At 36.1% G+C, this 16284-nt stretch overlaps 3 protein-coding genes across 5 annotated transcripts; 2 read left to right on the top strand and 1 right to left on the bottom strand.

Moving 5' to 3' along the window:
- LOC105955593 (eukaryotic translation initiation factor 3 subunit A) lies at window positions 1-6554 on the top strand. Of its 3 annotated transcripts, XM_088820061.1 has the most exons (14): window positions 1-23; window positions 1610-1862; window positions 2051-2511; window positions 2707-2922; window positions 3023-3394; window positions 3488-3517; window positions 3628-3855; window positions 3945-4106; window positions 4193-4411; window positions 4510-4716; window positions 4804-5010; window positions 5159-5239; window positions 5680-5881; window positions 5979-6554. In XM_088820061.1, the coding sequence occupies exons 2-14, from the start codon at window positions 1814-1816 to the stop codon at window positions 6350-6352; spliced, it is 2808 nt and encodes a 935-aa protein (XP_088676187.1). In that variant the 5' UTR covers window positions 1-23; window positions 1610-1813; the 3' UTR covers window positions 6353-6554. The 3 variants fall into 3 exon arrangements, with proteins under 3 accessions (XP_088676187.1, XP_088676186.1, XP_088676188.1); XM_088820060.1 differs by lacking the exon at window positions 1-23 and having other exon boundaries at window positions 1544-1862; XM_088820062.1 differs by lacking the exon at window positions 1-23 and having other exon boundaries at window positions 1596-1888; window positions 1947-2511.
- Window positions 6555-6935: 381 nt separating this feature from the next.
- On the bottom strand, window positions 6936-8031 carry LOC105955594 (LURP-one-like protein (DUF567)). The gene is made up of 2 exons (XM_012979347.2): window positions 7653-8031; window positions 6936-7534 (listed from the first exon to the last, which is right to left on the bottom strand). The coding sequence occupies exons 1-2, from the start codon at window positions 7929-7931 to the stop codon at window positions 7142-7144; spliced, it is 672 nt and encodes a 223-aa protein (XP_012834801.2). The 5' UTR covers window positions 7932-8031; the 3' UTR covers window positions 6936-7141.
- Window positions 8032-12349: 4318 nt separating this feature from the next.
- LOC105955595 (uncharacterized) lies at window positions 12350-15527 on the top strand. Its single transcript, XM_088820059.1, has 4 exons — window positions 12350-12607; window positions 12701-14373; window positions 14482-14519; window positions 15219-15527. The coding sequence occupies exons 2-4, from the start codon at window positions 12702-12704 to the stop codon at window positions 15441-15443; spliced, it is 1935 nt and encodes a 644-aa protein (XP_088676185.1). The 5' UTR covers window positions 12350-12607; window position 12701; the 3' UTR covers window positions 15444-15527.
- Window positions 15528-16284: the final 757 nt, after the last annotated feature.

Here is a 16284-nt window from a genome sequence, read left to right as displayed (position 1 = left end):
GTTCTACCATTGGTAAATTAGATGTCGAATTTTTCTATTTCCAAACATCCATTTAAGTAAAATGCGCCGCGCTATAGAATTAAAAAATGATGCAAAATAGGACTAAAAATACTATATTTGCAAAGTTATTGCATGTAAATTGAAACATGACAAGTTAGAGGACTAACTCTTAAATATGCCAACATAGAGGACCAAAACTACAATTTTCCCTTATATATATAATCAAAGGGGTCTTAGGATATAGGTCCCTAGTGACAAAACTTATTTGAACTAAATGACAAGTCTAACTAAACATTTGCTTCACATCCTTTTTAAAATTCATTCCAAAAATACCCCTCCACTCAAATTCGAAATATTGATTAAGTAAATTCCAAACTGTATTTATCCTTTTATTTATTATGCATTTAATATTTTCATATTTCTATATAATATTTTTTTTCTCAGAATATCTTTTTGTCTGCCTTTTTTCCTTTATCATTTTAGCATTTTATACACTATTATAAAATTTCTGTATTTTTTTCCTTTTTTTTTTCCGTCTTAATATTGAGAATTACAAAAACAAAATGCTTTTTTTTTTTTTTTTATTTCTGTTTACATATTTTTCAATTTTTCAGTAGTATACTATGGTATATTACGATATACTGTAGTATACTATAGTGTACTGATGTACTATGGTATACTACGGTGTAGTATAGTATACTACAGTGTACTATACTTTACTACCAAACCCTAGCCACCAAGCCGTCGCAAACCCTAGCCGCCAACGCAGCCGCCGCCAACCCTAGCAACCCACGCTCGCAGCCACCGCGACCATAGTCATCTACCAATTTTGGGAAAACCTAGATCTGACATTTGAACCCAAATCAAGCAAAAATATTTCAAAAAACACGAAAATCAAATCCAATTTATTAGTAAAAAATATACTTTCCATAACATCTCAACCATAATCACAACCCCCACCACGCCTCCGCCTGGCGTTGCCGCCTCCACCCGTCGCCGCCTCCACCCGACGCCGCCGCCGCTGCCGCCGCCTCCTTCCACTGCCGCCGCCGCCGTCTCCACCCGCCGTCGCTACTTCCACACTCTCTCGATCCACAGCCCGTGTTCCTGCTCTCTCCATTGCCGGCGGTGGTTGCCTTCGTGCAACTACTGAAGAATAAGAGAAAGATCGAAAGATGAGAGCAAAGAACGAGAGAGAGAAAGGGAAGATAGAAAGAACGTGTGAGAGAGAGGGAGATGGAGAGAGAGAACGTGTGAGAGAGGGAGAGAAAACAAAAAGAAGAAAAATAAATCTCAATTGCCGTGAATGTCTGTTTATATAATTTAGGGTATAAGGGCAAGATAGGGATTAAAAAAAAATTAGGGATGTGGCTCATATATTATTTAAAATTAAGGATTTAATTAAAAGATTGAATTTGGATTTGTCATTTAGTTCAAATTAGGTTTCCTTTGAGGGGCTCATGGCATATTAACCCATAATCAAATTGGTTCTGGTTAATAACTTAATATCTCAATTAGGAATTCGGTTGCTTTCTCTCTCTCCGTATAATATATATTAAATATACAAGTATAAAAAAAAAAATTAGGTATTGGTATTCAACGCAATTAGGTTTTGCTCTCTCAGCGCCGCCGCTTCCGTTCTTCGTTCTTCGCTTTTCTTTGCAACGCCGAAACCGTTCTTCGTTTTTCTTTGCAACGCCGATCTTCAAATTTTCGTTTCTACGCGCCGCCGCTTCCGTTCCGTTCTTCGTTCTTCGTTTTTCTTTGCAACGCCGATCTTCAAATTTTCGTTTTCCTCTACAACGCCGCCAAAATGGCAAATTATTTTGCCAGACCCGAGAATTCATTGAACAGAGCCGAAGGTAAATTAAAGATTTAATTTTTTTTAGTTTTGTTTTGTTTTAAATCAAATTTGTTTTATTTTGTAAAGATTTGATTTTTTTTAGTTTTGTTTTCTTTTAATGTTGTTCAATCAAATTTCTTTTATTTTGTTCAATTATGGTTCAATAGTGATTTTTTTTTTCATCAATTCAATCGGTGTGTATTGCAGAATTGATCAATGTGGGTCAAAATCAAGAGGCTCTCGAAACTTTACACAGTTTCATCACCTCCCGGAGACACCGGGCATGGACGAGAACGCACGAGAAAATCATGTTCAAATACGTGGAACTGTGTGTGGATATGAAGAGAGGAAGACACGCGAAGGATGGGCTTATCCAGTACCGAGGGATCTGTCAACAGGTGAACATCGGTTCACTCGAGGAGGTCATCAAGCATCTGCTTCGATTGGCCACCGATAAAGTCGAGCACGCCTCCCAGGAATTGGAGGATGCTCTCAATGTAGATGATTTGGAAGCCGATCAACGGCCCGAGGATCTTATGATGAGCTATGTTAATGTGGACAAAGGAAAAAATAGATCTGATCGCGAGTGGTTCAAGTTCCTGTGGGAGACTTATCGAACTATTTTGGATATTTTACGCAACAATTCGAGATTGGAAGCCCTATATGCTGTAAGCCTGAATCCTTCAATATGTATTCACATCCGATTTCTCGATAAACTTCATGTGTTATTTGTCAGATACTTTGATTGTTGATGTTATTAATTGGGTTATCATTTGTCATAATCGAGGAGATTTCTGATTTTTATGCGATGCGTGTTCACATGGGGTTTTTTTCAATGTACTTACGTAACTTTTATTGTTCAGATGACTGCACACCGAGCCTTTCAATTCTGCAAGCAATACAAACGAATGACGGAATTTAGGAGATTGTGTGAAATAATTCGGAACCACCTCGCAAACCTTAACAAGTACAAAGACCAGCGAGATAGGCCCGATCTTGCTAATCCCGAGAGCTTGCAGTTGTATCTCGACACTCGATTTGAGCAGCTCAAAGTTGCTACCGAGCTTAATCTTTGGCAGGTATGTCAATTTCTCGATTCTCGATCCCGCAAACTATTATTACAATAGTCATAGATTTACTTAGTCATTTGCCTTTTGTTGCTTGTTTTTTGTTTTATAGGAAGCCTTTCGTTCGATCGAGGATATACATGGACTGATGTGCATGGTTAAAAAGACACCTAAGTCTTCCTTAATGGTGGTTTACTATTCGAAGCTGTCTGAAATTTTCTGGAAGTCTTCGTCGAACCATCTTTACCATGCTTATGCGTGGCTCAAGCTTTTCTCACTTCAGAAGGGTTTTAATAAGAATTTGAACCAGAAAGACTTGCAGTTGATTGCATCTTCAGTTGTTTTAGCTGCACTCTCGGCACCCCTGTATGAAACCTCGTACGGGGCATCTCATTTGGAACTTGAAAACGAGAAAGAACGCAGTTCCAGAATGGCAAAACTTATCGCCTTTGATGTTGAATCCAGCTCCGAACATAAAGAAGTGGTAAATATACGTTCAAGACTGAATAATTTTTCCCTTTCATTTAAGTTGTCGATTAATTTTTTTATAACTTCAGTCTATTTTGTTACGTTTCAGCTTTCGAGGTCTGCTCTTCTCTCTGATTTGGTAAGTTAGAACTCAGCTGATTTTAATTCAAGAACCTCACTTTACGAGGCTAAAACAGTCTTTTCTCGATTTGGTTTTCTTAATTTCTATTACTGTGGTCTTTTGCTTAGGTGGCGAAAGGTGTACTGAACTGTGCAACTCAAGAAGTGAAGGACCTTTACCATATTCTGGAACACGAGTGTCTCCCTTTGGACCTTGCAGTAGAAGTGGAGCCATTGTTGACCAAAGTCTCGAAGCTCGGAGGTAAACTCGCTTCCGCTTCGTCTGTTCCAGAAATTCAGCTCTCGCAGTATGTCTCTTCTCTGGAGAAGCTCGCTGCTCTTAGGTTGCTTCGAAGGGTACGTTTTTATCGCCAGCTGTCATTCTACTACTGGTTCAAATACTTAGCTGCGATAATTCATGTTAATATCTATCTATCTATATACAGGTCTCGGAGGTGTATCAGACTATCAACATTGTTAACCTGTCAAAGATAATTCCGTTCTTCGACTTTCCAAATGTCGAGAAGATCTCTGTTGAAGCAGTCAAGAATAATTACTTAGCTATGAAAGTTGATTACAGGAAGGGCGCTGTTTTGTTCGGTAATAAGGTAACCATTTTTTTTCCATAATTAATTCTTTCAATTTTTTTGATCCATTAATTTTTTTATATGTAATGAATTTATTTTCGTTTCAGGGTTTGGAATCAGAAGGCATACAACACCACTTGTCTGTATTCGCTGAATCCCTCAGCAAATCGAGGGCCATGATCTGCCCTCCTGCAAAAAGAACAAAATTAGGCGAAACACTTCCAGATTTACTCGATGTGGTTGAAAAAGAACACAAGCGACTTCTTGCACGCAAGTCGATAATCGAGAAGCGGAAAGAGGAACAAGAACGCCAGCTTTTGGAGATGGTATGTGCTATTTTTTTGTTTATTCCGAATAAAATGTTTATTTTACGAGATATAGGCCATCTGATTTAGTATAAAACTTTCACTTGCGAATTATAAAGGAACGAGAGGAGGCAGCAAAGAGGCTGAAAACGCAGAAAATAACCGAAGAGGCAGAGCAAAGAAGACTTGCCTCTGAATTCGAGCAAATGAAGAATCAACGGATTCTGCGAGAAATAGAAGCACGTGAGCTCGAGGAGGCTCAAGCTTTACTTCAAGAAGCTGAAAAACGCAGTAAGAAGAAAGGAAAGAGAACAGTTTTAGACGGGGTGAGTTATATTATAACTGTTCGTTTATTTTGGTGAAACCCGATTATTTGATTCGACAGATTTTAAAATCAATTTGGGATTTTTCAGGAGAAAATAACTAGGCAGAGCTTGTTGGAGCTTGCTGTTAACGAGCAGATGAGGGAGAAGCAAGAAATGGAGAAGAGACTACAGAAGCTCGGAAAAACTATGGATCACTTGGAGAGGGCTAAAAGAGAAGAGGCGGCCCCACTTATCGAAACTCTGTTTCAGCATCGTTTAACTGAAGAGGAGGCTCTGCATGTTCTTGAGCAGCAGGTATATTAATGCATGATCTTGTTTTCCGTGTTATATGCATATATATAAGTATATAATATGTGTATATATATTGTGTAAATATTGTGTGTTTACTGATACGGTTTTGTTTTTTTTTTTTCGTTTTTTGCTTTTTGATTTTGGTACACAGCAAGAGATTGATGTAAGCAGGCAGCGACATGCTGGTGACCTAGAGGAAAAAAAGAGGCTGTCGCGGATGCTGGAGAACCAGGTTGGTTATTATCGACTTATCACTTTTGTAACCCGACTATTTAGTTTTATTTACAAGAGAATTCCGATTTTCAAATTACCTCTTCATGTGTGTATAAAATGCTATGGTCGGATTGTTTGCTTGGCTTGGAAGATTTGAAATCTATTCTACCAAATTTTTCGCCTAGGGTTTTGTGGCTGAATCTCTAAAATATGATTATCATTTGAAATATGGGAACTAATATATGAATCTAATCCGAGTTTAAATCGTTAGATTTTAATCAAAGTTGCATAACTGGATTATCGCTTGCTTCTTGGCTTAACTTTTTCGAAGGTTGAAAATACGAAATTTCGAAATAGTTTTGCATTGAATTGTAGTATTTTGGTGATGCATTCTAGATTTGTTTGTACGCAAATAATTCTTGATATATTTCGCTGACATGGTGGATTGATTTATGACAGAAAATATTCCGAGAAAGAGTGGTGAGTCTTAGGAGAGGTGAATTCGATAGGCTCAAGGAGGAGAGAGAAAATAGAATCAAACAAATTCTCCAGTCACGAAAACAAGAAAGGGAAGCCAAGAGGAAAATGATTTATTATTTGCGATGTGAAGAGGAGAAGCAGAAAAAATTGCTCGAAGAGGAGGAAGCACGAAAGCTCGAAGGTACATTACGTTTCCATCTAAAATTTCAATTTACTATCAATATATACATATATATATATATATTTATATATTTGACTATCATGTTTATAATGTGCAGAGCTGAATAGGAAAAAGAGAGAGGCAGCCGAGTACAAGGCGAAGCAGGACGAAATTGCCGAGAAGCAGAGGCAGAGAGAGAGGGAGGCTGAGGAAAGGCAGAAGAGGGATTTGTCTGTCACCACACGCTCTGTCGAGGTAGCGCCTACTCCTGCTGCTGCACCTGCGGCTGCTCCTGCAGCTGCTGCAGCTGCACCTGCTTCAGCAGGCGGGAAATACGTTCCCAGGTTCAAGAGAATGGCTGCTGATGGTGCTGGGTCAACTGGAAGCCGACCAGACGATCGGCCGGCCCCGAATGGCGACAGGTGGCGGGACGACCGTGACCGTGATCGCAGGCCTGCTGCGTATGGTGGCTGGCGTTCTTCTAAGGAATGAAAGGGGAAACTGAAAAAGTTTTACGGCTTACTAAATAAATCTTTCGTTCTTTTCGAGTGGTTTAGTAAACCAGAATTATGTTTGTTTGTAAACGTTTTGTTTATTTCTGAGTTCCGGATTGGATATTGCATGGATTCGTTTATTTATGGATTTTGTGAACGGTTCGAAGAAAATTGGATTCGAGTTTTATGTACTGGACAAATAATTTATGTTCTTTTTTTTTTTTTTTTAGTATTGTTTCTGCAATTATGCATATGAATCAAATTTTTGACGTTACACTGCACATAAAAAATTCATGACAATTACATATAATTATGTATGTATACACATACATACTGATTAGTAAATATATCCCTTATTAGTATATTCAATTTAAGCTTGTCTAAATAAATTGAAGTTTTACACGAATTATAGTAACAACTGAGTCGTATTGAACATATTTCGTTCATATTGAGCTTAATTCGTTACTTTAACGAATCAAAGCTCAGACGAGCTTTTAACGATCATATTTAGTTGTTTAATTCTAACGAATCAAAGTTCAGACGAGCTTTTAACGATCATATTTAGTTGTTTAATTCGATCATGTGAAGCGGATCGCTGTGTGATTTTACGAAAAATTGATAAAATTGATATACAGACACAAATCCTCGCTGTACACTGGCAATGGAAAACGAGCTTTGTTTTAGGTCTTTTATCAAAAATGAAAAGACCGAAAAAGCTGTCGAAAATATTTAAAAACAAAAATGAAAGAGAGGCGATTCCGAAAGATCAACGAGTCGTTTTTATTCATTAGAGGCTTAAACGACGACGTCGTCGAGGTGAAGAAGATCCGTACATTTGATCAACGAGAATGACGACGGCCATGGCGACGGCGGCGTCGAATCCAGGCTGTACGACTAGATTGAAAATGTCGGTCCCGAAAGCTACGCCTTTGAAGGGGGCTTCCTTCTGCTTGATCTCCGCCACCTGCCGCCGCTTCCCGTCGTACACGGCGCATCGCCGCTGCGAATAGCTGCCCTCGATTCCGTAAACCGACGCATTGTTCTTCTCCGCCACTTGCGCCAGCACGGTTTTGCTGCTGCCGCCGCCGACGAGGTTCACGTTTTTCTCCACCGAAAACCTAGGGTTTACCGCCGTCTCGCCGTCGTACACCGACCAGCTGTCCCCCAACAACCTCAGTTTCTGCATCATTTTAAATTGATCGATCAGTTAATCTCCGATTTAAAAAAAAAAACACACTCACACACACACACAGCGGCGGCGGCGGTGGATTATTATTTATTATTAATTTTTTTTTTACCTTGCGGCGGCGGATCGTGAGAAGAGAGTTGCCGGAAGCGTCCATGAGAACAACCTCGCCGGCTCTGTTGCCGGAAATGTAGTTATCGACCCGGTAGACAAGGTTTCCACGAGCGTCGTACACGGTGAATCCGTCGCAGTTGAAGAGCAGAGACTTCTTCCACACCGTGAGCACCGTAGGATTCCGATCATCTCCTTTGCCTCCACTGAAATTCTCCGTTACCGGCGCCGGATCCGCCGCCGGCAGCGGCGATGCTGCGTTTGGATATACCTTGGTCATTTCTCAGATTTCTAATTTGTATGTTTGAGAGAGAGAGAGAGAGAGAGAGCTAATGTTTTTTTTTTTCTTCTTTTGTGAGTGATAATAATGTTGATCATGAGTGCTCTGTATTTATATCACTGATTTTATTTATTTATTTTTTAAATTTTAATTAAAAATAATATTAAATATAACCACGAATTGTTGTTTAATTACGTCAATGGTCGGAAGGATAAGACAGTGACATCACCAAACTCCAAACTCCAAACTAGAAAAGTATGTTATGTATTCTAGTATTGCTTATTTATAATTTTATATTAATAATTATATATATATTTTTTAAAAAGTTTCTACTTATAGAGTTTCCGGGTGGTTTTTGTGGATTAAAAACATAAAAAATAGTGGAACAATTCGAAAGCTTCACAAATCTAAAAAACGAGCGTCTGCAATAGATACTACAAAATTTGATAAACTCGTGTTTTGACAATTAATAATGCGAATATCTGACAAAATAAAGGTTTCAAAGAAAAATATGAAATTAGTGTATATCACATATACACTAAAAGACGACGTTCTGTATTTATCAAGTTCGATTTTGAAAGCATGGGTAATAGTAAAAATTGAAAAAATGTTTGATATTCAAATGTTGTGGTTACATAGACCCATAGGAATTTTCACGAGGCACGACAAATTTGTTGGAAATTTCATCTCATCTTCGGAGTGATCAAATCAAATTCAATTTTCGGCACTAGTAAAATTGGAAAAAACAAAAATTCTATCATTCTATGTTTCTATAATACCTTCTTTCTTGCTTGTCACTCTTTAAAGTAATTTTTTTTATCTTAGTAGGATAAGATTAACTTATAAACAATAGTGGATAATTTAATCCATGATATATATATCTATATATAATATAAAAGTTCCACGCACACTATATTTAAGGTCTAATAGTTTATATTTTAATAAACTATATGTGACAAATGCTCATAATTCTATATATTATCATTAGACTTGAGTGCTGATATAGTCACAAACTTCATCACTTCAATTTATTTTAGGTGACAAGTAAACCTTATATAGAATTATGATAAGTTTAAATATGCCCGCATGGGTGTAGCTCAACTGGTTCCGGAGGTGGTAAATTGGTGCAAGGTCCTAGGATCGAATCCTGGCAGCCGCAGTGTGGGAATTTCAACTCCAATGAGGGTTGGTTCCTTGTGGGCACCAGGTCCGGGTCCGCTACCTTAACGAGCCGTTGAGTTACCATGATTTACATTCCTCCATCAATCCTTGTCGGAGTGCATGGTGCAATGATAAGTTTAAATATTACATTTACTTCCCTTGATTTTATCAGGAAATTTATATCGAATATTCCATAGAATCTTCAAGATTCCATTAGTCATAGCTCTGTACAGATATAACTGGCAGACGAAATTATAGCTTATGATAGTGTTTGTAATTATCGATGTCATATATATATGGAAGTTATTTAATCATACATCAGTGGCCGTACCCGATTTTTTTCTAACAAATATTACTTGGGTCTAAAAAATTAATTGAGTTGAGCCTTATTGGAATTGAACAATCGATAATGTTCGATGAAATAAAAGAATATATTCAAAAAAGTTTGACTAATATAATAAATAAAATTAAATAGATGGATAGAATTCATTCATATAAATGATAGTAGAATATTTATCCTTAGCGTCAAAACGAAGTTGCCGCCCCACTCTTTACCTTCAACGCCAAAACACAAATGATTACAATAATGAAATTTGTGTGGTTGAAAATCAATTTGCGGTGGAAAAAAAAGATGCATAAGTCAATTATTTAATCCAAGATATTTTAATTTAGAATAAACCCTAACACATATCTTCCCAATTAGTAGAGGATGACATAAATAATAAATAATTAAATTGGAATTTTCTTATTGGACAGGTGTGTGAGTGCCAATGCCATGACCAATTCATTAGTGGACCTTGATATATTCATGTGGGTGAGATTAATTTTAATTTTATTGAAAAAAAATTGTTATATTTTTATTTTTTTAATAATAATAATAATAATAATAATAATAATAATAATAATAATAATAATAATAATTAATAATAATAATAATAATAATAATAATAATAATAATAATAATAATAATAATAATAATAATAATTATTATTATTATTATTATTATTATTATTATTATTATTATTATTATTATTATTATTATTATTATTATTATTATTATTATTATTATTATTATTATTATTGGAATTCAACATAATTTACAAAGGACAAACACATGTGAGAAGCTATTTAGATTTGTTAGGATTTGAAACATGTGACCAATAATAATTAAGATTCTAACCATAATTCAAGCCGGAAAAAAATTATATTATTAAATTAAATTTGGAACTAATTAAGATTTTTATTTTATTTTACGTAGTAATGAAGTAAGATGAATCGATCAAAATTAGCATTTAAAAATTTGAAAATCTAAATTCAAAAATTGGAATGAATAAATTTGTTCAAGAACTAGCATTTTTGGATTTGAAAAAAGCTCAAAAAATCGGAAATCAAGATTTTTTTTGATTGAAAAACATTGTTCCATACTCGGAGAGCGTCGAACTAGAACCGACAAATGTTGAAATTTTAGTTTTAATTTCCACCCCAAGATTCACTCGAAAGTCTTCGTAGAGTGTGATCTTAGTGTACACCTTTGTCAAGAAAATTCCACGGGTTGTAAATTTCGGGCCGGGTCGAAAACCCGATATCTTTTTATTCGGGCTTCTTCTAGTTATGATTTTGGGGTGGACGGTTACACATACACTTTTTAGGCTCAACGCATGTGGAATCTGTTTTTGGGTGTGGTGAATGGAATTGTGATGTTTTTGTATTATATATTTAAATTTTTGTTGAATAATAAAGACTTTTAGGAATATTTGGTGTTGAAAATGCCTTTTTTCACAATTTCATGTGAAATTGGTCTCACTCACATGCTATGAAATCTTTTATGTGTTCTTTGGACCATTAATTATTCCATACCTTTTTTGGTTGAATTTGGATTTGGACCACTTTCAATAGTGACTATTTGATAGAGTTGGATTGCATTTAGATCTTGTTTGCAAAATAGTTTTTGTACAAATAGAAGAAATTAGTTATCTTGAATAAAGATTGAAATTTAGAGGTATTGCATAAAGACTCAAATTTGGTAGCCTTCGTGACAATTAGCATGGTGAAAATTTGATGAACCGAATCAAAAAAAAAAAAAAAAAAAAAAAAAAAATAGTATTTTTAGAAAAATCTGAGTCCTCAGAAGTTAAAAACAAGTTCCAATTTTGTTTTGAAGTTATCTGAAAGCTTGAATTTTTAAAATTCAAATATTTTTTGTTCCTGTTAATGTTCAGATTGAAATTTGCGGTATTTAAAAATTGTATTTCTTTATTCATATATATTATAAAAATACGCAGGACTGGTAAAATATAAGGGTAATAACATTTACCCCTTGCTGTTTGAACTCTGTGCAAATAATCACCTTCTATTTTTAATATAACACATGATCCTCTTGTATTCTAATATAAGCACATAACTTCATGTACTTTTAAAAAATTCTTCTTCCAAATGAGCATGATTATTTACCAAGAAGAATACCGTAAGGAGGTTAAGTGCTTATATTAAAAGTACAAGGGGGTCATATGCACAAAGTTCAAACTACAGGGGGTAATGTGCTTATATTGAAACTACAAGGGATCATATGCACAAAGTTTAAACCACAGGGAGTTAAATGCTATTTTTTCAAAATATAATCCATAAAGACATTAATTAGATGGGCCAAATTACAATTTACCGAAATGGGTATCTAAATGAAATGGGCCATAATTGCTATTTCTAATATTGGGCCGAAATTATACACAAATAGATAAATTAAAAGAAGGATAAATTATACGTTTCCCCTTATACTTTGGCTCAATATCACTTTATCCCCATCTATTCTCGATTGCATTGGTGAAAAATGGTCTCAATGTAGCACTCACCGTTAGTTTTCAGACCTTTGATCTTCACACCATTTGATCAAAGTCTGAAAATTAAAAAAAAACACCCCTCACAGTTTAAATAATTATATATAAAAAAAAATGTGCATGTCGTCGCGGACTATGCTTTCTCGTTGTCTTGAATTTTTTATTATTAATTTTTGGTTTTATAATAATTATTTAAATTGGGTGGGGTTGGTTTTTTGTAATTTCAGAGCTTAGATCAAACGGTGTTAAAGTCAAATGTTTGACAACTAAAAGCGAGGACCACATTGATACAAATTTTCAAGTGAAGGGGGGCAAATCGATGCAATCGAGAATTGAAGGGATAAAGTGATACCGAAACAAAGTAAAGGGGTAAAATTATAATTTACCTAGAATGTAGTTAAATAACACTGCCAAGGTGGTCAGGTCAGCATGGAGGAGACTGCAAATTCTGAAATTGTAGAGAGAGAAAGAGGAGAGAGAAAGAGGAGAGATGCATGGCATCAACTCGTGTGACTCATGCAAGCCCTCTGCTTTCCGTTTCCCAACGCGTGTCCTTACTGGTTCACTTCCCCAGATGAATACTGTTAAAACAAAAATTCACCTCTCAAAGATAAGCTCAAACATATGTATGTATATGTGTATGTATATCTTCAATTGGGACTCGATTTAATCGCCCATCATCAGGTACGATTGCGCTGCTAAGATCGCACCTCTTTCACTTTCGTAATTCAGTTTCTGTAATTTTGTATGTGGTTTAAATTTTTTCAACTTTCTCAGGATGGAAAATGGGAGCACGAGTTGTGTAGAAATGGTGGAATTTCACCCCCAATTGTATGGGGTTTCTGATTCCGATGAAGAGAAGAGTAGATTGAGGTGGTTAATTGACGTAGGGTTGAGCTTAGGGAAGAAGATCGTGATTGCAGGTTTTGTAATCACATCTGCGCCGTTGATTCTGCCTCCTCTGGTTGTTGTTTCGTCGCTGGGTTTCGCCTTTTCGGTGCCGTTTGGTGTTGTGTTCGCCAGCTATGCCTTCACGCAGAAGCTCATGAGCAAATTGCTGCCGTCGCCGCCTCTGCCTTTGCCGTACGGTGGGAATGATGAGGAGAGAGAAGAAATGGAGGCTGTGAAAAATGGGATTGAGTTTGTGGATTATGATGAGGGTTTGGATGTTGGAGACGGATTTGAAATTGTTTATTTTGAAGAAAACGATGGGGGTTTCGTAAGTAGTGTCGAAATCTGTGGGCTGAATGAAGAGGGGATTGTAGAAGAAGAAAGTGGGGATAAGGTGTGTTTTGATGCCCAACCATTAGATGATTATGGTGAACAGGGTTTCGTAGGTAATGTCGAAATTTGCGGGAAGCGAGAAAGTGGGGATGAGGTTTGTTTTGATGCCCAACAATTAGATGATTATGGTTTCGTAGGAAATGTCGAAATTAGCGGGAAGCGAGAAAGTGGGGATGAGGTTTGTTTTGATGCCCAACATTTAGATGATTATGCTTTCGTAGGAAATGTCGAAATTAGTGGGAAGCGAGAAAGTGGGGATGAGCTTTGTTTTGATGCCCAACATTTAGATGATTATGGTTTCGTAGGAAATGTTGAAATCTGCGGGAAGCAAGAAAGTGGGAATGACGTTTGTCTCGATGCCCCAAAATTAGATGATTATGGTGACGAGGTTATCGTAATTAATGACAAAATTTGTGGGATAAATGAAGAGGGAATTAGGAAACAAGATAGGGAATTGCAGGGGCAGAGCAATGTGCGTAGTTTAGAAAAGGGTGATGATACCGCAGTGGAGAATGAGGGTGGAAAGAGTATCTTGGAGAGTATCGAAAATGAGGTTTTATTACAAGTTCACGGTGGTACTTCGGTTGAGAATGAAGGTGAAAGTAATGCCTCGGATAAGATCGAAAGTGAGGATTTATTATTACAAGTTCGAGGTGATACTTTGGTGGAGGATGAAGGTGGAAAAAATGTCGCGGAGAAGATCGAAACTGAGGATTTAGTACAAGATCGAAATGCGGGAGTGGAGATGACCACCGTAGCTACGGTGAGGGTGACCGACAAGGACGAGAAACGTCGTAAGGGAAAACGGGGAAAAAAGAAAACTTTAGCTGCTGCATTTAAGTTACCGGAAAAGGGTAAAGAGCCAGAGGTTGATAATAGACACGGAAAATTATCGAGAGAAGACGACAAGGGGGTAATAGTGGAAAAAAACGAGAAGAATGTATGTCCGGAAGTTGTTGTGAAAGAGGAAAGTAGAGAAGAATTAGCGGATGATAAGAAGCAGGTAGGTGAAGAGAAAGAGGGCGAAAATCTTGATGTTAAACAAGTTTCGGTTGAGAAAGAAAATGAGCCTGTGAAGTTGAATGAAACATCTGATGTGACGAATGGCGGAACTGTTAGTTATAAGAGCGCTACAGTTGTGGTGGCGGCCACTGATACTGCTGAAGGTGTGTGTTAGAAAGAAAATAATGAATCAACTTCTAAATTTAACCAATGTTTTTTTATCGTTGATTTGATTGTCGGTTTAATATATATATATTTTTTATCATTCACAGGAAATTCAGTGAAGATTGCTAGGGACGATTCTGTTGAGGTCAGTGAAAAAGCTATTTATCATCTAAGGAGTTCAATGTTATCCGATGTATTTATATCTCCGTTTCGGCTAATTATTCACGTTAGGGTTCTTGGTTTTTTTTCTTGATAATCGAAATCATCGTAATTTTAGTTTTACTATATGCTTTAACATGCATCAACATCGATCTTGCTTCCTAATATATCATTTGCTTCAGGCATCAAAAGCTATAAATGTGATCGAAATAAATTAGCAAATAACTCCGAAACAAGCAAGTTATATGGTTATTTATATTTAATACACTTACATGGAAATTCGTAATATATTTAGCGCACATGTTTTGAATTTGTTGCCAATTTTATGACGGACTAGATTATATAAACAGGTAAGTTGTGTCCCCACATTTTAGAACCCGACTCTTCTGTCCAAGAACTTGACGCTGTATTATGATTCGCGTATGTATCGATTTAATAGAATTTAGTGATAAAGAAATCCTATAGTTGTACGTATTAGGATGTTATTTGGTGAAATGTAGTTTATTTCACGACAGATGATCGACAGCTTTTTAAATATTCTGTATGTTTGGTATAACACGAAATTGTGTATATTATGATGGTGAACTCAGTGCAGTATTATTCCACGAGCCTTACTCGATAATCTATTTCCGCTACACGAAATTGTTGAATTCTGAGTCGAACTCTCCTGATTTTGTATTAACAGGGAATGCGCGATGAAGAAGAGATCTGGAAAAAGATAGATGCAATAAGAGTGATAGTCGGTTTTAAAGCTCCAAGACGTGCTTCGTATTTCGAAGAACTCAAAGCAATGTACATCTTCACAGGTATCGAGCCTCCATCGGATCTTACCATGGACCACTCGTCTGATTCTGCTGCCGATTTTCGGAATAAGCTCCGCTTTCTTATGTCTGTAATTGGTTTAAAATGATTGTAGTTTTTCCTTAAATGTTACACCGTTGATGTTCTGTTATATTATGGGATTTGGATTTAATAATTTTCTTTTTTGATATAATATCTGTATGCATTAAATGTTTGATTTAATGCCAGTTTATTGCACAGAATAAGTGGCCAACCACTAACGTTGAAAACTCCGTCTTTAATTTACTATATTTCCAAATTTCCACGTCATCTTACTTTGTAGTAAGTACTAATTAGACACTGGTTGGTTGGATGTGAAATATTCATTTAATGTAACATTTAATACTTCACCCTCACAAGAAAATTTAATCCAAATTCTACTTGTACAAATTTGTACTTTTGCTTTCAACATTTTCGGGCCTCGTTTCGTTTGCTTACTTGTATCGGATTAAATTAGATTGAATTTAATCTATGTTAATATAGGTAACCGAACGAGGTCAATAATATATATGGTTCTTTTGCTTACATATCTAAAATTTATTAGGTTCTGATATTATACGGGAAGTGTCTTTAGAGTCTCAATTTTCAATCATTTTCCATAAAATTAATCGTAGGGGTGGGTGTTTCTAAATATCTAACTAACTCATATTATTTTAGTAACGGGCTGAGCAACTTTGAATCTTAGCAACTAAACATCTAACTAACTCATATTATTTAGTCAATCTAACATAATGGTAACAAGCAAATGATGCCTCTTTCTACTAATAACTCACTCATCTATGCACTATTATCCTTTTTATTCATCATCTTTCCTTCGAACATTTTTCAGGTAGAAAATTTTTAAGGGTCGAATTTACTGCACATGACTATCGAACAAAAGTGAAGCCTACCTAGTGCACTTACGTATGTCA

Source organism: Erythranthe guttata, chromosome 6, assembly GCF_056151865.1.
Source record: "Erythranthe guttata isolate IM_541 chromosome 6, IM_541, whole genome shotgun sequence".
Taxonomy (NCBI): Eukaryota; Viridiplantae; Streptophyta; class Magnoliopsida; order Lamiales; family Phrymaceae; genus Erythranthe; species Erythranthe guttata.
This window is presented reverse-complemented; position numbering and strand designations above follow the sequence as displayed.